Source organism: Daucus carota, chromosome 7 (genome assembly GCF_001625215.2).
Source record: "Daucus carota subsp. sativus chromosome 7, DH1 v3.0, whole genome shotgun sequence".
Taxonomy (NCBI): domain Eukaryota; kingdom Viridiplantae; phylum Streptophyta; class Magnoliopsida; order Apiales; family Apiaceae; genus Daucus; species Daucus carota.
The window spans coordinates 35,943,590-35,964,685 of NC_030387.2; the positions used below are offsets into that span (position 1 = coordinate 35,943,590).

At 33.3% G+C, this 21,096-nt stretch overlaps 5 protein-coding genes across 5 annotated transcripts; 3 read left to right on the forward strand and 2 right to left on the reverse strand.

The window, feature by feature from the left end:
- The first annotated feature begins 584 nt into the window (after window positions 1–584).
- Window positions 585–2,583, forward strand: LOC108212300 (uncharacterized). Its single transcript, XM_064082107.1, has 4 exons — window positions 585–952; window positions 1,455–1,541; window positions 1,663–2,307; window positions 2,401–2,583. Exons 1-4 carry the CDS (start codon window positions 704–706, stop codon window positions 2,581–2,583), a joined length of 1,164 nt encoding a protein of 387 aa, XP_063938177.1. The 5' UTR covers window positions 585–703.
- A 1,541-nt stretch (window positions 2,584–4,124) lies between these two features.
- Window positions 4,125–5,277, forward strand: LOC135147750 (uncharacterized). Its single transcript, XM_064081077.1, has 3 exons — window positions 4,125–4,257; window positions 4,352–4,552; window positions 4,876–5,277. The coding sequence occupies exons 1-3, from the start codon at window positions 4,180–4,182 to the stop codon at window positions 5,152–5,154; spliced, it is 558 nt and encodes a 185-aa protein (XP_063937147.1). The 5' UTR covers window positions 4,125–4,179; the 3' UTR covers window positions 5,155–5,277.
- A 420-nt stretch (window positions 5,278–5,697) lies between these two features.
- On the reverse strand, window positions 5,698–6,959 carry LOC135148032 (protein FAR1-RELATED SEQUENCE 1-like). The gene is made up of 2 exons (XM_064082176.1): window positions 6,657–6,959; window positions 5,698–6,302 (listed from the first exon to the last, which is right to left on the reverse strand). The coding sequence occupies exons 1-2, from the start codon at window positions 6,903–6,905 to the stop codon at window positions 5,904–5,906; spliced, it is 648 nt and encodes a 215-aa protein (XP_063938246.1). The 5' UTR covers window positions 6,906–6,959; the 3' UTR covers window positions 5,698–5,903.
- Window positions 6,913–9,013, reverse strand: LOC135148006 (protein FAR1-RELATED SEQUENCE 5-like). The gene is made up of 4 exons (XM_064082108.1): window positions 8,974–9,013; window positions 7,584–8,427; window positions 7,000–7,241; window positions 6,913–6,929 (listed from the first exon to the last, which is right to left on the reverse strand). Exons 1-4 carry the CDS (start codon window positions 9,011–9,013, stop codon window positions 6,913–6,915), a joined length of 1,143 nt encoding a protein of 380 aa, XP_063938178.1.
- A 2,445-nt stretch (window positions 9,014–11,458) lies between these two features.
- Window positions 11,459–16,693, forward strand: LOC108193199 (CBS domain-containing protein CBSX1, chloroplastic-like). Its single transcript, XM_017359757.2, has 8 exons — window positions 11,459–11,828; window positions 13,406–13,493; window positions 13,571–13,635; window positions 14,731–14,779; window positions 15,410–15,462; window positions 15,850–15,965; window positions 16,051–16,108; window positions 16,190–16,693. The coding sequence occupies exons 1-8, from the start codon at window positions 11,616–11,618 to the stop codon at window positions 16,262–16,264; spliced, it is 717 nt and encodes a 238-aa protein (XP_017215246.1). The 5' UTR covers window positions 11,459–11,615; the 3' UTR covers window positions 16,265–16,693.
- Window positions 16,694–21,096: the final 4,403 nt, after the last annotated feature.

The window sequence follows — 21,096 nt, forward strand, 5'->3', positions numbered from 1 at the left end:
TATCAAATGTCTGTATATTTGTGTGTGTTGTTTGTGAGATATCTATCTGTTTAAAGTAGACTAGTAGCTTAAAATCTTGATTCGTTTTAAAGGATTAGATAGGTGAATATCACTATCACTAAAATATATTAACTATATCACTAAACTATATTAAGTATATCACTAAAGTATATTAAGTATATCACTAAAGTATATCAACTAAGATCACTAAAATACAACTGCTTAGTATAAATTTGGGAATATACTTCTTGTTAAATAGTATATTTTACATGTATTTGCAAGTTTTATGATTTTGCAGGTTACATAGTTCAATGCAGAAGAAGTACAAGACTTCGTGCACATAGTTTGTCAAAGTTTACAAACACTGCAGATACTCCTGTAGATTTAGAATCCGAAGATCAAGCAAACATGAATACCAACAACATACGACACAAAAGACCACTTGCAAAAGTCTATCGACGTCCAGATAACAAAGTCATAAAGGCTACTGCTGGAAGAAATATCAAAAGTCTTGTTGTATGTGATCAACTACATTATTTCTTAGTTGTATTATTGATTTATAAATTAATCTAAATCATTATTTTGTATGATTTCATAGGGAAATAAACTTGTTGATGAAGTAGAAGGGGATGAACATAATTGTAATAATCTGGTGGATGAACAAGATGGAGATCAAGATAATGACAAACAAAGTGATGAAGATATGCAAGAAGGTGAAGAAGACAGTGCACAAGAAGATAGTGCAGAAGACATGGAGCAAGACGATAGTGCACAAGAACATGAAGAAGGTGATGAAGATAGTGCAGAAGAAGAAGATGATGAACAAGACGATGGACTAAACGAAAGTGAGGAAGAAAATGAGGATGAACAAGAAGAGGATGAAACAGAAAATCAAGCTCAAGTCAACAATGCACAACCAAAGATTAAAATAACAAAATACAAAAGGAAAAAGGTACACTTTCTTCACTTTCTTCATTATTAATTATATAGTATATATATCAAATGTGCTTAAATTCGATTTTAAAGCATCGACGTTTATATAGTCTTTAATTATAGTATATATCGAATGTCTGTATATTTGTGTGTGTTGTTTGTGAGATATCTATCTGTTTAAAGTAGACTAGTAGCTTAAAATCTTGATTCGTTTTAAAGGATTAGATAGGTGAATATCACTATCACTAAAATATATTAACTATATCACTAAACTATATTAAGTATATCAGTAAAGTATATTAAGTATATCACTAAAGTATATCAACTAAGATCACTAAAATACAACTGCTTAGTATAAATTTGTGAATATACTTCTTGTTAAATAGTATATTTTACATTTATTTGCAAGTTTTATGATTTTGCAGGTTACATAGTTTTATAAATTTGTGAATATACAACTGCTTAGTATAAATTTGTGAATATACAACTGCTTAGTATAAATTGTTTTATGTTCTTAACAGGAAGCTGCATTTGAAACTCATATACCAAGAAAAAGGATTGCTGGAACATTATATCCACTATTGAAGTTCATGAACAAGGATGTTAAGGTATTTTTTTATTTATTTCGTTACTTAGAATTAGAAATTTGAGCACAATATTTTAGTGATGCCCTGCACTGTCGTTTCTTGTGGTTTCTACAACACTAATTATTTCCTCTTATTTCATTAGAAAACAGAAGGGGCTAAACATATAAATAAGAAAAAAGACGAGGTCAAGATAAGGATATCTCCAAGGCATTTTAGTAAGATGGTAGGTGAACTCACAAAAGAGCAGAGGGACTGGGTTACAAGAGCTGGTTTTGCACTCTTACTGGATTTTGAGCTTGACATTTTGCCAACCAAAATCGCCTACAATGTACTCCAAATCTTTGATCACCACTCAATCTCACTGAAGTTGAAGGATGGAGATATTAATATTACAAGTGAAGATGTTTATGATGTGTTAGGCCTGCCAAATGGAGGACATCCTATTATTCTGGCATCACCTGGAAAGTACAGTCAAAGAATCAAAGATTGGCATGCACAATTCACTTTATCTGATCAAATAACAACACAGATGATTGTTCAAGTGATGAAAAACCAAGAAGTTAATGATAACTTCAAATTAAACATCCTTCTTGTTATGTCAAATGTGCTTATTGGTACAAAAGGAGCTTCTTATGTGGACAAACAACTGCTGCAACTTGATGATAACCTTGACAATCTCAAGAAGTATAACTGGGCAGATTTCCTCCTAGGCTACCTTGTAATTGGAATGGAGAGTTGGAACAGAACAACAACAACATTTTTCCGAGGATCACTAATCTTTCTCACTGTAAGACAACAATCTAAATCTTTTTTTTTCTCGTCCGTATATTCTAATAGAATATAAAATCTAATTAATAGTTTTACTTGTTTCACTTTGTAGTTGTTATATGTCGACCGTGTGAGGTACAAAGGAATGAACCTGGTTGATAGACAATTTCCTTCCTACAATGGTTGGACTCTAGAAATGTTGAGACAAAGACAAGAAATTGAGGTGATTGGTCGACGGAGTTTTTGGAGTTGGATCAATCCAACCAAGTTTAAAAGAATATCTACAAAAAATTGATCCTTCTGAACCTCCAAAGACAAAGGTATGATCCTGTTTGTATATGGAATACGTAGTCGAAAACCTATCTTATTCTTTTTATATAAAAATATGTTTCATCCTTAATTGTAGGTAAATGATAATGAAGATGGAGCCTGGGATACGTGGCAGTATTGGTCAGAGGTGGATAGAATTGAAAACGATTACCTGAAGAGAAAGGAGTCAACATCACAACAACCTCATGAATCAACTCAGTGCCAAAGTCCACAAAATACACAGTATTACACTCCTCCAACAGAGGCAGCTGATCGAAATGTTGAACAAACTGAAGAGGTACATTATATATGAATTAGTAACATACTACTATAATTCATGCAAATTATCACTAAAAACTACTATATATATCACTAGAGTATATTAGATAGATCACCTATTAAAATATTATAATACTACCATATATATCACTATATTTCAATTCTAAATTTTGCATTGACTTCTCAGGATGTACTTCATGATTTACGTAAAAGGGCAGAGGAACTTGTGGACATAAAGTCCAAATTTGATGAAGATTTAGTGAAAGCAAGGGAAAAGTTTCCCGATAATAAAAACTTTGCTATTATCGGTGAAATGCTGAAAGAATATCTCATTCCTAACCAGGAAACTGGTGATGATTTGGGTGATGAATTATCACCTGAAATAGTCGCCAGCCTAGAAGTTGTTGAAGAGATGGACAGAACCGACATTGAGATCCTTGCTGAGCAACAGAAAGATGATGAGAGATATGTCCCTCCTTTTTCCCTTGGACTGGATGACATAGAAAAAGAAAGTAATCAAAATTTGGTCACGCCAGAGCCAGAACCACAAGAGAGAAAAAAAAGCAAGCGGACAAAGAAAGTTGGTCCATATCAAAAATCACCCTATGTCAACAGGGTGATTGATATCAAGGAAAGAATGAACAATGAAGACTTTGGATATTGGGTCTTCTTGCTAAAGAAAAAGGGCGAGCTATTGTAAGTATTTTGCCCTTTCTGTTATATACATTTCTTTATCTGCCTAATACTAATTAATATATATAATTACAGGGATGATTTGTTTAGATGGGAGGATGTGAGATGTATCAAGGAACACTTGTTGACGCTGAAACCAAAAACAAGTGTATACTACTCTGTGATTGATACATGGGCAACAATCCTAAATGACAGTGAAAAGTACAAGGCAGATGGGTCACCACTAAGACTTTTCTGCACAATAGGAGATTTGGTAATATATACTGCCTTCGTATATATATTCTAATTAATTTCTTTCAGTTATTTCATAACTACATACACCAGAATCTAATATATTTATATCAACCAGATTTTCAGCATAGATCCAGAAAAGAAAGTCACTGAAACTTATGATTCGTTTGCCAGTGGGATGGACAAGATTCTTCAAACTTTTTCCATCAAAAAACTGGAAGACGTGGAAATGGTAAATGTCATTTCTTAACTAATTTTGACATAGATCTCAACATTTCTCAAATATGTTGAACTAAAATATCTCTTAATATGATTACAGGTGTGCTTTCCTATTAATAAATATGAGCATTATTATTTGGTATGCTATGGTATCAAAACCATGGGATACTTTATAATTGACAATATTAAACGTGAAGCACAGCCTAAGATGTACTATAGCAGAGTTTTGGAGGTTTTGGTAATATATTTTTTTATCCTTCATTCCACTATTATGTATATAAACATGCACTGTTTTAAGTCCACTATACTAATATTTTACTTCTCTTTTACAGCATTCTCACTTTTGCAATTATATAAGTAGGAATGAAAATCCAAATTTGGGATCAAGAGTGCGGAAAATGAAGCCTCGTTTTGTGAGAATGCCATGGCAAACTACTGACAATTACACAGATTGTGGTATCTTCCTCATGCGCCATATGGAAACCTTCAAAGGAGATATCAAAAACTGGAACACTGACTTAACAGAAGAAGGGGTAAGATTAGTTTCATATTTTACATACTTATATACTGCTTTACATTTTAGTGATATAGTTGACATACTTTAGTGATATACTTAATATAGTTTAGTGATATAGTTGACATACTTTAGTGATATACTTAATATAGTTTAGTGATATAGTTAATATGTTTTAGTGATATAGTTAATATGTTTTAGTGAAATTGATTAAAGTGTATATAGCTTTGTAATTCAAATGTGTATGCAGCATGTCCTTAATTTCTTTTCAAATTGCTCTGTTTATTAGGCTTAAAAATTTATGTGATAACAAACACTAATAAACAAATTATCATATTGCAGCCAACACAGGATAAACAAATAACTAGGCTGAGGTTCAAGTACAACACAACAATCCTATCTTCACACCTGAATGAACTCAAAGAGCCTATCACCACAGAAGCTGTAGCCTTGTACAACACAGCAGAAAAGCATAATATCATCAATGTCGTCCTGGCTGGAAAAGTTGCAGAGAAGTTTCCAGCAAAAAAATCTGGCAAGAGAGTGAAATTCACCGTGAACTTAATAAGTTCTTTCCACGAAGTAGAACGGTCTTCTCAAGAAGGACCAACTCCTTCTTAGATTTAGTCATTGTTTAAGTGCACTGTTTGAGAATATTAGAAACTGATTTACAAGAATTATTAGATGGCTGAATTATGTTGAGACTAAAAATTGATTTACTGGATTGTTTTTGTATGGATATGGTTATTTTAGTGTTACCATCTCAAAATGCAATGGTAAATATTTGGCTTTTTTACTTTTGTTATTGTTTCATTTTAGTTTTATGATTTTTCATTGTTTTCGTTACACAGTAAAGCAGGATATCACTAAAAAACCACACATATCACTAAAACTTGGGATGTATACTACTAAATTACACTGATAACACCACTAAATTACATTACCTATATCACTAAAAACCAACTCATTTTCACTCCAAAACTTGACAAGTTCAGTTTATATATTCAATATAAACTGACAATGTATCAGTACTAATATGCTTTATAAAGACAATTTATAAACAATTAAAATGTACTCAGAAAACATAAAATCAAAATGTACTTAACACTTTATAAAGACAAGTGCACAAGGTCTTTTAAAATTGAAAATTATAATCATATTCACAACATATTCGAAACTACAGCTCCTCCATCCTTCTTTTTCTTCGGACAAGTTCTCGAATCATGAGTGGTTGCCGAACATTCTTTACATCTTCGAACTCTTTTATTTGCTTTTGTCATTGCTTTCTCTCTATCACTCACAAGACGCTTGAAATAATTTCCCTTGTTCCTGGAAACAGTTGGTGCAAGAATGGTAACCTCTTCAACCGGCTATTCACCTACCATAGCTGCCATATGATCCTTTTTAGTAAAATCAACAGAATCTCCATCATACTTTTCAAAATCACTACTTATCTGCTTAATGATTTTGTGAACATAGTCAAGCTTATCCATTTCAACTCCAGCTTTGCTAAGAATCTGACGAAAATCAAACCATAAGTTTGTCAACTTCAACGACACTTGCTCCATTTTAAAATAATCCGAACACACAACATTAGATTCCAATGAAGTGCCACTTTCTGCAACTTTCATCCAACGATTAAGCACGAGACTCCTTGGAAATTTTGTGACACCAATCTGCTTTAAGCCACAGAAAGCATGCCTACAAACAATTCCACACATAACAAATTGTTTGCATGAACATACGGCATGTGATTTGCTAACAGTAACCTGCAAAATGAATCATAAATCACCATTCAAATCACCATTTTGAACCATTACCAATATGAGATATGCTTCAAAAATAAAATTACATAAAAACCAAAGTTCGGCAGGTGGTCCAGTACATTTACTTCCAATCCAGATCACTACTAATGACTACTTGCAATATAAAACAACTACTAATGCCACTACAATTTATCAGAATGCAAAATATTTTAATAATGCATTACTAAAATTATATTATGCATATTTTCAAATATTTTATATTTACTTTCTGTTCCACAATAACAATTACTACTGTAAAAAAAATATAAATCAAAATTAGAATATATAAAATACTACTATAAAGGGGAAAACACATACCTTAAAAAGTTTATCTTTAACTTTGACATCCTTTATTTCAAAATGAGTTACCCCATCAACTTCTTCACTCATTCTCTTGATTTGCATATCCAAGCAAGATGCCAAAATTTCTTCTTGAACTTTGTAAAAAATTGAACGTGTAAATAGCTCAGCTGCATCATCTTCAATGAACCATCTTGATAAAATGTTTGGTTTGCTTGAGTTAGACTCATGGTCTAAACGTTCTGTTTCATTCCGCTGCCTATGCATTGCACTCTCAAAACGTATCCAAAACTCACATAAAGTATCACCTTGTTTGTGAAAACTACCTTAATAGGGAATTTCTGCATTATATGCCACATACATAGGCGATGCTTGCTAGCAACCAAATCATTATCACCACAAAATGAAGCCGGCACAGATACCTTCATTGCAGGGCACTGATCAGTTATAAACACCACTGGATTGCGTCCCATGGCCTTGACAAAATGTTTAAAGGCCCAATTATAATGAGCAACATCTTCTTTTGATAACAAACAAGCAGCAAATGTGACACATCTATCATGTTTGTCAACACCAGTGAAAGGCGCAAAAATCATATTATACCTGAACATAGATAAAACAGATTAAAAACCACATAAACTAACATATACCACTAAAATACACTGCAGACATCACTAAAATATATTTAGGGTATCACTAAAATATACTGAGATTATCACTAAGGTACTGCAAATATAACTCCAGTATACCATTGTCTACTGCACCTTGAGCCTTGTTAAAAAGATTAATTAAAAAATTACAAATATACGTACTTTACTTCATAGTTCCAGACAAGGTATTGTAGTATAATATAAACCATTATCGACATTCTAACAACATTACATAAAAAGAAAACTAATAATACTATTACTAAAAGACAACAATTTGAAATGTAAAATAACTTACTTGTTAGTATCAAAAGTGGCATCAAATGACACAGCATCGCCGTATATTTCAAAGTTCCTCCTACTAGTTGGATCAGCCCAGAAAAGCATAGTCAAATGCCCGTCACCATCAAGTTCATAAGCAAAATAAAATGATTTTGATGTCTCCTGTAATACTTTAAACTTGTCAATCAGCATCTGTCCATCCCTTTCACCGACAAATTCTTTTAAATCCCTATTAAAATTCCTGAAATCACGTAATGTTGCCCCAACATTACTATATCCACCTGTCATCTCTTTGACCAAGCTAAATGCCTTGCTGCAGCCGATATTTACCTTCGCAGCATCAAAAACAAAATTTCGCAAACTAACTGTCATCTCTCTACTAGACCTCAGAAACTGTCTACCACTTTCACTAGCAAGCGGATGGTTGTGAAGTTCAACAAAATTGAAAATATAATATCTGTTCTGGCTCCTAATTTTCATGACCACTTTTGCTTTACATCCACACCTCCGTGACACAGTACGTCTTTGCCTAATTCCTTCAGAATGACTTCCATCAACAAAACCTTCCTTACTACACACAAAATGTTTCAAAATTATGGTACCATCAGCATCTCTCTTCTCCGTTGTTTTTCGTACATCAAAACCCCCTAGCCTCCCATACTCTCTGTAAAAGTTGTACGCCTTATCTAAGCTATCAAATGACTGATTTTGAAACGGTACTTGACTTCCATCAACAGAAATAGGCATAAAATACTTCATACCACCAGGAGATACAATGCAATTCGTCACTGATTTTTCGCTTTCTGTTGAAGAAACAGGAATACTAACACAAACATTAGACGAATCACCGCAACTTGAACCTGAAATACAACAGACAAACTCAAAAATTATATAAATAATACTATAATACTCTAACAGGATCATACTATAACTGCCTACTGCATCACATTGAAAATAATAAACAAACACTACTAATATGCTGCAGCACCTACACACTAACTCAGTGATCAAAAACTTGCAATCATACATTGAAAATCAACAATACAGCAACTACATATCTAAAATCTATCCAAAACACATACACAAAAAAACATACAATTCCAATACAACTAAATTATATTAGCTATATGACTAAAAATCATATATAAACACAATTACTATAACTAACAATCATCAATCCAGCAACTACATGTCTAAACTCTAACTAAAACACAAGCACTAAAATATACACAATTCGAATACAACTAAATTATATTAGACATATCACTAAATAGAAAAGCAGTGAACAAAAACACTGTAATATGAGCATGCCTAAACTACAAAAGCAATATGAGCATGAAAACACTGTAATCTGATATAATCATCAAATTATATCAAAAACAAAAACAGTGAACAACAAACTTTACCTTGATTATCACTAATCTTCGTTAAGTCTGATATAATCATCTTCAGCAATTCGAATCTACTTCAACCACACATTCTCGAGCTCTAATTATAGACACAAAGCAACAAAGAGAGAGAGCTCCAGAATAACAGAGACAGAGAGCTTCAATCAAACGTCAAAAACAGAGAAAGGCCAACCTCGAGTTAGAGAGTCGAAGCTCGAGTTAGAGACACAGAGCAATAGAGACAGAGAGATATCGAAGCTCGAGTACAGAGAAGACAGTAATTGAAGACAATGGCGTCGCTGAACTACAGTTTAGAGAGAGAAAGCTGCTAGGAGCTGAAATCATGGAGCGAAGAGAGAGAAACGGAAATCAGTTATGATATTCAATTAAACAAAATCTTTGTTTTTTATATTTTACATATTTTATTATTTGAATGGCTATGATTGAAAGTAAATTATATTAGATAGATGGTCAAGATTAGTTCTAAGTTTTTATTTTAAAATTGGTTTCTATTTGATCCTTGGCCTATATATATATATATATATATATATATATATATATATATATATATAGGCTCATGATCAAATAGAAACCACTTTTAAAATAAAAACTAGAAACCAATTCAAATTAGTGATATTCTCAATATAATTTAGTGGTATCCTCTTTAGAATTTAGTGATATGCGTTGCAAAAATTAGTGAAAAACTCCAGAGTCAGCGAAAATTTCAGATCTGTGCTTAGATCTGTGCTTGTTATCGCTTCTGGGAGTAATATCGATTCTGAGAGGAGGTGAGCATGAAAGGGCAGGAGCATAGAAGGGATTGGGCAAGGCAAAAACAGGGTGGCGGAGGAGGTGGCAGATGAGGCAGCTGAGATGGCGGAGGAGATAGACAACGGAGTGACGCTGTGGTTTCAGGCGTCTTAGCTTCGCCGGAGCCGTAGAAGACAGCTGGGGTTGCAATTAAAAGGCGGCAATGGAGGTGAAAGAGGCGGAGGAAAGGAGCCGGCATCGGTGGAGGTGAAGGAGGCGGTGGAGGAGGAGGCAGCGGCAGAGGTGGAGGAGGCGGAGGTGGAGTGACGGAGATGGAGGTGGAGGTGAAGATGTAGATGGCAAGGAAGATGGAGAAGAAGGTGTATGTACTGGTGATATGTGCTTTAGGATTCAGTGATATTTAAGATGGGTTTTTAGTTTCTAGGATAAGAAGGTTTCTATTATAGTAAAACTCTATATATATATATATATATATATATATATATATATATATATATATATATATATTATAATATCGCGGTGCGGTGCGGTTTGAACCGCACTACTAATATGTTAAACCGCAACCCGCACCGCACCACGCGGTTTGTGAAAAATTCAAACCGCAACCGCACCATGAAAATTAAAAACCGCGTTTTGTGGTGCGGTTTGGTGCGGTGCGGGTAGTGGTGGCCATACGGGCGTCCCGTGACGAGACGAGACGAGTCGGAGGCGAGACGAGTTGATTAAAGGTGAACTCGCGGACGTCTCGTGTAAGGCTAACGAGACGAGACGAGCCGAGACGAATTTGAAATATTAAACTCGTGTCCAACTCGCGAGTTTGAGGAGTTGGACGAGTCGTGATTTTTTTCTCTGCAGTGCAGTTGGCGAGTTGGTCCGCGAGCTGGTCTGCGAGGCTGCGAGCTTGTCTAGTTGTCTGTATGTTTATTTACTTTGTAGTCGTAGACTTGTGAGTTCTGTGACTATATTAATACTCCTGCTGCAAAGCAATGATTGAGCAGAGGACAAAAGTAGCCACTCGCCACTAGCTAGTAGGGGACAAAAGATAAGAAAAATTAGGTAATATGTTGGGATCTACTTATATTTCATTCTTTATTTGAAGTTTCACTTTTGAATAAAAATCTGGAGTCAAAATTTTAATTCACAAAAAAAAAATTGATCCCAAATAATTAATTTTACTATTTAGACAAAGTATCTAAAATTGTGTGTCAAAAATCAATTATCAAATAAAAATAATTAAGAAATAAATTTGAAATTGAATAAATAAAAATATTTTTCTAAAAATAGATAATCAGAATATATTATAACTACGAATGAAATATGGAAGTTTTATTTTACAGTTTCTTAAATTAGCACTGGCCAATATGGATGATATCACTGAACAGCCCCTGGTCAGACGAGTCCACGAGACGAGTCCACGAGGCGAGACACTCCGAGACGAGGCGTGCGTGCGTGCCGATACGTCCGAGCCGAGACGAGACGTGCGCGTTTTCTCAAACCCAGACTCGTGATCGTCTCGTATAGATTAACGAGATGTGGCGAGTTATAACTCGTCTCGCGGCGTACCGGTATTCAACGAGTTAAAAGGCGAGCCGAGACGAGTCGAGCCGTTCAAACTCGTTCGTTTGGCCACCTCTAGGTGCGGGCGGTTTATGCGGTTTGAGCGGTTTTCTGATCACCCCTAGTGATTACTAGAGTGATGAATAAAAAACTCGAAAGTACCCACTTAACAAATCTGGAAAAGACAAATAAAAAATACTCATACTAGAAACCAGAAACATTTTCTTTGGAACTCCGCCCATAGGATATGCACACACACATTCGTATGTATTATCCTTAGCTTCTGTTTAGTAACAGAACAAACCCTGTCATAACATCGAACATATAAAGAGATGGCCTTAATTCCTACACCGGAAACCTTATCTCTTTCTGTTGTGTCCAACTCTCCCCATTACAAGTCCACCGCCGTCGCCGCCGTCTTCCACCACCACCCGCCGGCGTGCCATCCGTTCAAATCCGCCGTTTCTCTCTCTCCCTTTCGCCGGCCGTCATGGTCTCTTAAACCCCTCGCTTCCGCCACTAACTTGATGTCCAGTTCAGTACCGGTCAGTCCCTTATTTTATATAAATATTTTTATAAATATCTTTTTGTTGTGTTGTTAAATTATACTCCCTCCGTCCCCCTCAATTGTTTACATTAGAGGGGGACACGGAGATCAAGACAATGTATAATAAATGAGTAAAGTTAGATGAAAAGTGGGTAAAGTGAGTAAAGTTAGATGAAAAGTGGGTAAAGTGGTGAGACCTATCAATATTTAATAATAGTTTTGAGATAATGGAGGAAAGTAGTGGGTGTAATAGTAGTTTTTATTGTTAAATATGAGATAATAGGGGAAGATAGTGGGTGTAATGATGAGAAAAACTTACTATTTATAGTAACGTAAAGAAATGAGAGGGACATCCCAAAATAGTAACCGTAAACAAATTAGAGGGACAGAGGGAGTAACAAATTCAACAGCATTCGTTTGAGGATTTTGATACAACGTTTGTAGTTTATGCTATTGTATGAATGTAATTGTATGGTAAGTGCTTTGCCTGCCGAGATATTACTAATTTATGAATATCTGTAATTGTGTCTTGGACGAATTAAGTACTAATGTATTGGAGTTGCAAATGTCATGTCAACCTATTGTAGGTCGACTCCGCTGATGTTTATGTTGCTGATGTCAAAACTATATGCACTTTAATTGCGATTTGGTACATAATTTTTTTGTACTAATTGCATTTCATGGGCGGGGCAAACCAATTCAGGGGCCGGTGCGAAATCTGAAAATTGGATCCTGAATTTTTATTTTGATATAAATTTGAATATATCAGAACACAATAATAAATAAGAAATATATTCTGAAATTTTACTTAGATAGAAATACTTTTCTTGTGTATAGAGTCAATGATGTGTTTTTTTTTTGCGATGTATGTTAACAACTAAAATGAACTCATTAAGTTGTGTAGTTAAAAATCTCTCCCAACCTATGTTGGGGAGAACTTGATAATAATTTCATAGTGACTGACTAATTTTTTTGTTCATAACATATATATACATAGAGAGATAAATTTGGTGCCCTTTAAATTCGGTGGCCATGTGCGGTCGCTCATCCTGCGCTCCCTCAGGGCCGCCCCAGTTGCATTTGGGGACAGGGTATCTGCTACATTCAATGTAATATGAATTCATTGACCACAGTGTTAAGATAACTTTAGCTCTGGAATTAAGAATTAGCTGACAAACCAATTGGTATTGACTGGGTTATAGCAATGTTAGTCGGCTGCACGCTTCAGTAAGTCACAAGTCACGGTTGTTCCTGTTTATATAACTTCTTTTGCCCGCCTTTAGATTGGACACGAACTGCTCCTCACAAGTTTATTTGGCTGTTCATGTACAAAACTTAATGTTGTAAGTTACATCATCTCAATTCTCAATTGATGAATTTAAGGTTCTTGAGTATTAAAATTTTTTCTGCAGTATCATGTTTTAATGTTTGTTTGGGGATTTCTTTGTACCTTTTCCAATAATCTTTCCTCTATCAAAATATTTCTTAATGTAAAATATCCAAATTAATGTAAAATATTACTTTTCCACTATGTCTGCATATATTTCATTCCGGTTCCTCTCCTCTATCAAACAGCCAAAAAATGGATTATACACTGTGGGGGATTTTATGACTAAAAAAGAGGAATTGCATGTGGTAAAACCAACAACAACTGTAGATGAAGGTAATTCTTGTGCTATTTTTCTGTTTGTTAACCCTTTTGATGTGTCAATCATTTAAAGTTTTTTTTTTGCTGTTTAGCATTGAATGCTCTTGTAGAGAACAGAATAACTGGTTTTCCTGTGATTGATGAGGAGTGGAAATTGGTAAGTATTTCTTGATCTAGATCAGGTTTTCACAAAGATAGTTTTAATATATATTACCTATAGCATCTAAACTGGAGAACACTGGACTGTTAGGATATTTCGTTATGTGTAGTTTTACTTATCTACAGAATAAGTAGGGTGGGGATTTCACTGGGCATGACAGGGCTACTTATAACTAATAAATATATGCTGTTTACTGGGGGCTTGCTGAATGTATATTGACTGTTTTCTGAAGAATACTCCTGGTTAACTTTGTAATGCATGCTCATGTTTGAGTATGTTTCCGATTACAACCTGGTCTGTCCTAATTTCATTTCTCTCGGCATGCTTTGAAATTGGTCCACATCAAATATGAATATATTATATATAAATGAAATAACTGGGCAGGGTCAATATATAAAATTCCAAGCTGTTTAGTTGTACGTTTAATTTAGAAGTCATTTCTTTTAATCATCTGAGATATGAATCCCTCGGAGAGACTACAAAAAACTGATTTCATCACCTTAGAGGCATAAGTCCTAACCTAATTTACTAAGTTCCTATCGCTATACTGTTGTCTATCTTCATCTTGAATTTTTAAAACAGTTTTCTGCATAAATGATTTTGTATTATTGGTTAGTCGTATAATCAAGAAGTTTAGAGGATGGATAACTGCAGCGAGATTATATATGGATTTTAATAAGCTCAACTGCTCATGAATTAAGTTGACAGATATAGTGAGCGGAATATATGAAGTAGTTTAAAGGCTCTACCATTTGCTGAAGGAACGAGCAGGTTTCTAATAAAATCAGTGAGATGGGTAGAAAGCAAGTTTGAGTTTAACACCATTTTTAGTCTTCTTGAAATTAAAAGCTGACAGGATTTGTTCCTTGGCCATTGCGTTGACCGGATGAACCTATTGCCTGTTAAAGTTACCATGGCATAAACTGACTTGCTATGTTTCAAATACAGCTGCCTTTCTAAAAAGAGATTTGAGTTATTGTTTTATTTTCATCTTAAAACAGCCATGTGAAATAAATTGGTCATGTAGAGCTATTAGCTATCTGGTAAAACTATATGAGCTAATCATATGATAAAAGTACTCTGTTGCTTCAGGTGGGTCTTGTTTCAGATTATGATCTACTTGCATTGGATTCTATATCAGGTATGTCAAAGTAATAATATCAACCTTAAAGGGAGGCTTGAGACCTCATTTAATTGATTGTCTACTTAGTATAGCAAACTCTTTTATTCTTAGAATACTGGGTAAGGTTGGTGTACTTTCTTCTTATTTATTTCACGAAAGAGCAACACCGCGGAACTTCAGCTTACATTTGTTTCCTTTCAGACTTGCTATACTTGTTCAGAAAAGTTTGTCTTCGATATATGCGTAGCTAAGCCATTAAATTCTTTTGAAAATGTCAGATAGAGTTTAGTATATCCATAAGAACTGAAGGTTATGGAAAAGACTGGCCTAATATGTAATTTTTTAAAAACTATCATCTGTTGCTGGAGTTTCTCTAGCGAAGACGATGCTTACTTGGAAAAAACCTTAACGTAAGAATCTAGGATTGTGTAGGGGTAAAGGCTATGCCCCCTCCCACTTCACCATAGGTATTTGGTTTGTAATGTCACCTCCTGTATATGACCGTCTTCATGTACATGGAAAATACAAAATAATAAAACATAGAACATATTACTTTATTACCATCTGATTCATCTTGGCATCTTCGGATGGCAAGTATTAGCCATCTGTTTTTACTCCTTTTTGACTAGATGTATGATGTTTTTTCAGGTAGTAGTCGATCTGATACAAGCATGTTTCCTGAAGTTGACAGCACATGGAAAGTACGTGTTAACTTATTCACTCATGAAAGTTTGTGTGTTTAATGTTATTTCATGTGAAACGTGTTTTTTTTATGTTCTACGTTGTTGCGCTTCCGCCTTCCTGCAAGTCATAATTATACAAAAGCAGATAACGTATAATGAGTTGCTGCAACAAGTTGTATGTCAGACCACTGGTCCAAATGACACCATCATCACTGATTTTTAATTACCTCGATAGCCAAATTATTATTTTTGTATCAAAGATGATGATCTCATCAGGAGTTGTTCCTATTTGATAAGCTAAAACACTTTAATTCTGATCTTTACTCGGTGCTTAATACAAAAAACAAGAAAGCATCTTTAGGATTCTTCAGGATTCTCTTACAAATTTGTGGCCTCTGGATGCAGACATTCAATGAAGTGCAGAATTTACTCAGTAAAACGAATGGGAAACTGGTTGGTGATTTGATGACACCCGCTCCTGTGGTTGTGCGGGAATCTACAAATCTTGAAGATGCTGCTCGGTATGGTCAAATACTCTTTGTTAGGATTGAAATTGAGTATTCGTGTACCCTCTTGTGCTGAAATGTCGGTTTTCGTTAATCACAGATTGTTGCTCGAAACAAAATATCGCCGACTTCCAGTCGTAGATAGTGTGGGAAGGCTGGTAAGCATAATAGTGCTATCTTGTCGTTAGCTTTGATTTCTGTTCAAGTGCTTCCTCACAAACATTGACTGCATCTTGAAGGTTGGCATCATTACAAGGGGAAATGTTGTCAGAGCTGCCCTTCAAATAAAACGAGCTGCTGAAGCAGGAGCTTAACAGGATGCTAAGTTTTCCATACGAGTTTGCAGAAAGTTTCGATTGGTAAGACATGAATCACATGTGCTCTTGATTAACTTATACGATATGGGAAACCTTGGCATAGAGAACTGCAGGGAATGCAAAGTATTTAAAAGTTGAAATTGAGGTGTGTAAAATTTTGTCGTGCATATACAAGGCTGATAAGACGTGCCAGAATACTAGTTGAGGTTCGTTACAACTGCTTCTTACTTCACTCAGTTGTACAAATAGGAAAAGTTTGGGAATAAATATATGCACAACATTTTCCTGAATGTCTGTGGCATCACACCTCAATTATACAGCGCTTGCTGGGTTGGAGAAAGAGTGGTAATTTGTTAAGTTATCTTCGGACATTTTTCTGTGTGTTGTCTAGTTGATCAATGACAATGTCTTATAGTATGCTTTACAGATCGAATAGCCAGTGGGATAAATGATGTTTGGATTGCCAACTAAAAAGCTTTGAAAAAGTTTGCATAGCCAATGAGTTTATATGTTTGGATATCTAACTAAAAAGCTCAGAAAAAGTTTCCAATGCCAATGAGCTTCTGTAATACTTCTCTGTACATCACAGAGTGCAATAATATAGGAGTACTTTTTATTTCAAACCATTTAAACTGGCCCCTCCCTTTTAAAATTAAAATACTTATATTATTATTTCGAAGAACATAAATAAATACAGTGAATTAGAATATTTATAATCAAGTATTATGCTATTTTATTTAGTTATAATAATGATTTTAAGCTAGTATTTATATTATTAAACGTGGCCATGATATATCATAGATGGCAACGCATACTAAACATTAAATAAAATAATAATATTGAATATTTAATTCTTTCTCGGTGCAAAATGAAAAGAAGTCTGAATTCAATCTCACCGGTCACCAGTGATGAGTAGAATACCATCGGGAACTTGTTACTCGAAGAAACCTATGATTTGATAGGGACGTTTTTTCTGAACTTAAAAAATAATGACGGGTAAGAAATATGAATTGAGATCGGTGTTATTTATTCGAAGAAATTTCAGTTACAGGATTTGATTATTATAATAATAATTGAGAAGACTGTTGCATTATAAAGAGGAAAGAAAAGAAAACAGACCATTAATGGTTTAAAGTCAAATTTGTCATTAATGAACATTTCTAAAGCTCTTTTTCCATTTGAATGAGACAAAACCTACGTTATCATAAAAAATTTATGAGGGGTTTATTCTTTTACGTATTTTCCTGCGTCTGGTTATACTGTATATTTTTTTAGTTGATTAGTTCTAACTCTAAAATTGAAAATATTATTACGAAGGCTTAATTATACATTTGCCCTTGAAGTATGATCATGTATACACATTAACCCTTGAAGAAAAAAAGCATACACATCAACCCTTGATATATTGAATATGTATATTTTGGCCCTTGCCTCTTCAAAAATTAATAAATCGGTTGACCAGGACATCATAGTTGAGGGTAATCTTGGGAGTAAAATTTGGCATATACATATTATGACGATAATTGTACAAATATCATTACTTGGATAACAAAACATACTGTAATCTTGAAACCCTATCGGAGCTTAAATATTATGTGTTTATTTGGGTTGGGTAGGTCTGTAAAAGCCTAATCTACTGAAATATTTCAACGTATGGCTTTTTTAATAAAAAAAAATATACACCACATAAATTTTATTCTATTTTAAATGAATTTGAAACTTGAAATATTTTATATTTTAAATATTTTAAAGCCTAATCTACTGAAATATTTTAATTTAATTTTATATTTTTATTAAATAAACTAATTTTAAATAAAAAATAAAGTTAATTACATATAAGTTAATTGTATATGTATACTAATATTATGGGGCTGGAAATTTGGGACCCTCAATTTAGCTTCTGCCGAGATTACCCTAGCTGTGATGTCCTGGTCAATTGTGTTTTTGAAGAGGCAAGGGCCTGAATGTACACATTCAATACATCAAGGGTTGATGTGTATGATTTTTTTCTTTAAGGGTTTATGTGTACACATGATCATACTTTAAGGTCCAATGTATAATTAAGCCTATTACGAATTATAGAACTAAATTTTTGAAAAATATGTGAAAATATAACTCTATAAAGAAAAAATTGTAATTATATACATGTTTTCAATTTATTTTCCGTTATCTGTCAAAAAAAAAATAACTTATTTTCTGTTAAAATTGCATATGTGATTGTAACGCTAGTTGAAATCAGTTGATTTTTATATTGCGAGAATTATAATCGAGATTACATGTACTATACCGTATTTTTCAAAATTAATAGAAAATATAACTTGAATATTTCTTTACAAAAACCTTTTATGTCATAAAACACATTTAACAAATATTTTTTTATCACATAAACCCCATCTCTATGCACAAATGAATGTGAGTTTATCAGAAAAGTGTATTAGAACGATCCTTAAAACATCATTTCTACGATTAATAAATTGCTTGAACATGTGTACTGTTTACATCTCAGAAACTTTTAAACCCACCTCACAAATTAAATCAACATTTTAATTGGTTGATAATTTGGAATTTGAGTTAACATTCTGCAATTGCTTCTATATTCTTAGCTTAAATTAAGACAATTTCATACAAATTAAACCATCGATTTCCAAATAAAGTTATAATTAGTTCTATTTGACTATTGCCTTGGCGCCTGGCGGAACATTATATAGATATAAATATAATTATTAACTATTTTAATGTTAATACACAGTAAAACTACCAAAACATAAAGCATGAAACATGGGTAGGTGGCTGTTGATTAGAAGGACAACTGCGATCTCCAAATCAACAAAGAACTACTGCATGTACAAAACAACAAACAGAAGAATTATCACGTTTTTGTTGGAAAATGGATGTTTCTAAATTACAATTAATATAATATTTATATGCAAGACAATGGCTCAACATGGTTTATATCAAAAGTCAAAATAAGATTGAAAGTAGCACACAAACATACAATTAAATTATCTAAGTTCATGCCAAAATTTAACACTGTACCAGATTGTTGTGAAAATTTGGAAAATATCAGCCAATGGATTATAAGCTTAGTCACCTCTCTAGGTAACCACTTGTAGTTTAACTGTTTAAGTCATATTGTAGATAACTTTTTCAATTTAATTAAAATTTTAAAATTTAAATTTATTGATTATTTTGTTTTTCAAAATATATTTCTCAATTTATCCATACTTTTGTCAATGGAAAAAAACCAGAGCTTATAATTCAAATAATCAAATAAGTTATGAATCAAATCCGTTTAAGATTGGATCAACCGCAATAAATCGAATGTTATTTATAGCATCTCACGTCAATAAAATATTGAAATTAAATTGTTTATTAATACAAATAAAAACGCATAATATGAATAAAATATTATATATTAGGAATTTTCGTAAGCACAATAAAAATTAATGTATACCAAATTTATCACTTATTTGTATTGTCTTTGTGTGATCTACGATATATATTTAATAGTTCAGATCATTATATTAAAAAATATAATCTGAATAAGTATAATAGTAATTATATCCTTAGACAGTGTTCAATTTACGAGATGAAAAGAGGAATAAATAAATAAATATAATAAAAACGAAATATTAATTAGACCAGATTTTATGGGAAATAAAACATAAACTGAAACATTATTTTCAAGACATATCATTAGTGTTCCTCCTCATTCCATATCATTTAGTCATTCCATATCATTTAGGTAGATGTAATTTTATATTCTGAATCGATAATCTCTGGCAACACAGCAATAGCTGAAGTTATCAGGTCGAAGCAGGGGCGGACACGCGCCTCCTAAAATTTATTTTTAACAATTTTTCACTATTTTAAATTTTATAAAATTACTAAAATGCTCTTCTTCAAATTTAAAAATATATAAATATTTTTCAAAAATTTGTTTAATACCCTCTAAATTCCATCTCTGTCGAGGTCCTTTTCTTTTCACACCAGGAAAAAGGAGGGCCACTAAATCATTCAAGAAAACACAAACCGCATAAATTGCAACTGCTGCTTTGACAGATAACAAAACTAAACCACCCCGTGGAAACTGAAGCATCCCTCGTCCAAAAGAGATTCTCCTATTGTTGGACGAGATGAATGAAACTAATAAATGGCATCAAATAAAAAATTTTAATATATTTTATAATTTCTCTCTTATATTCATACTAAATTATACTACAAGGTTCATATGATATCATATATCAAATATTATTCAACCCTCACGTTGAATTGTATTGATTTCGAATTCGACTCGAATTTTTGAGTTCGTGAGCCAAACTCGATTATCTTACTCTTTTTATGGTTCAACTTGTTAAGTCTATCAAACAAATTTATATGCTCGAACTCGAGCTCATTAACAAGCTGGGCTGCCGAACCGAATTTTATACCGAGTCGAGTTGACTTAAAAAATCTGTTCAATTCAGTCACAATACTGCATATTTATATCTTATAATATTTTTGATTAACATGACATTCGATCATGTTAATTGTTGTATTACAGAATAACAAGAACAATCCCCGTTAATAAAATTGACACGAAAGTAGTATTTGACGTTAGTTTTTACATATTAAAATTTAATATAAAAAATTGAAAAATACATAACAAACAAATGAATGAGACGCGGATTAAAATTTCTCCATTTTCTCCGAGCTCACCGCGTCTCATTTTGTGGCCACTTTTCCTGATTGCTCAGTTCAAGTTATTTCGACATTCATTCTATTCACACGCCCTAAAGCTCCTACTCTGTTTCAGCCGAACTCATTTCTCTGTACACATGAATCCCTCT

Coding starts and splice junctions, on each gene's coding strand:
- LOC108212300 (XM_064082107.1), top strand. CDS start 704: ATGCAAGAAGGTGAAGAAGACAGTGCACAAGAAGATAGTGCAGAAGAC. Junction 953..1,454: donor CAAAATACAAAAGGAAAAAG/GTACACTTTCTT, acceptor TGTTCTTAACAG/GAAGCTGCATTTGAAACTCA. Junction 1,542..1,662: donor TCATGAACAAGGATGTTAAG/GTATTTTTTTAT, acceptor TTATTTCATTAG/AAAACAGAAGGGGCTAAACA.
- LOC135147750 (XM_064081077.1), top strand. CDS start 4,180: ATGGGATACTTTATAATTGACAATATTAAACGTGAAGCACAGCCTAAG. Junction 4,258..4,351: donor GCAGAGTTTTGGAGGTTTTG/GTAATATATTTT, acceptor TCTCTTTTACAG/CATTCTCACTTTTGCAATTA. Junction 4,553..4,875: donor CTGACTTAACAGAAGAAGGG/GTAAGATTAGTT, acceptor ATCATATTGCAG/CCAACACAGGATAAACAAAT.
- LOC135148032 (XM_064082176.1), bottom strand. CDS start 6,905: ATGCATAGGCAGCGGAATGAAACAGAACGTTTAGACCATGAGTCTAAC. Junction 6,303..6,656: donor TTAAAGATAAACTTTTTAAG/GTATGTGTTTTC, acceptor TTCATTTTGCAG/GTTACTGTTAGCAAATCACA.
- LOC135148006 (XM_064082108.1), bottom strand. CDS start 9,013: ATGATTATATCAGACTTAACGAAGATTAGTGATAATCAAG. Junction 8,428..8,973: donor GAAGATTAGTGATAATCAAG/GTAAAGTTTGTT, acceptor GTTGTATTTCAG/GTTCAAGTTGCGGTGATTCG. Junction 7,242..7,583: donor GCCACTTTTGATACTAACAA/GTAAGTTATTTT, acceptor ATCTATGTTCAG/GTATAATATGATTTTTGCGC.
- LOC108193199 (XM_017359757.2), top strand. CDS start 11,616: ATGGCCTTAATTCCTACACCGGAAACCTTATCTCTTTCTGTTGTGTCC. Junction 13,636..14,730: donor TTGATGAGGAGTGGAAATTG/GTAAGTATTTCT, acceptor CTGTTGCTTCAG/GTGGGTCTTGTTTCAGATTA. Junction 16,109..16,189: donor TAGATAGTGTGGGAAGGCTG/GTAAGCATAATA, acceptor TGCATCTTGAAG/GTTGGCATCATTACAAGGGG.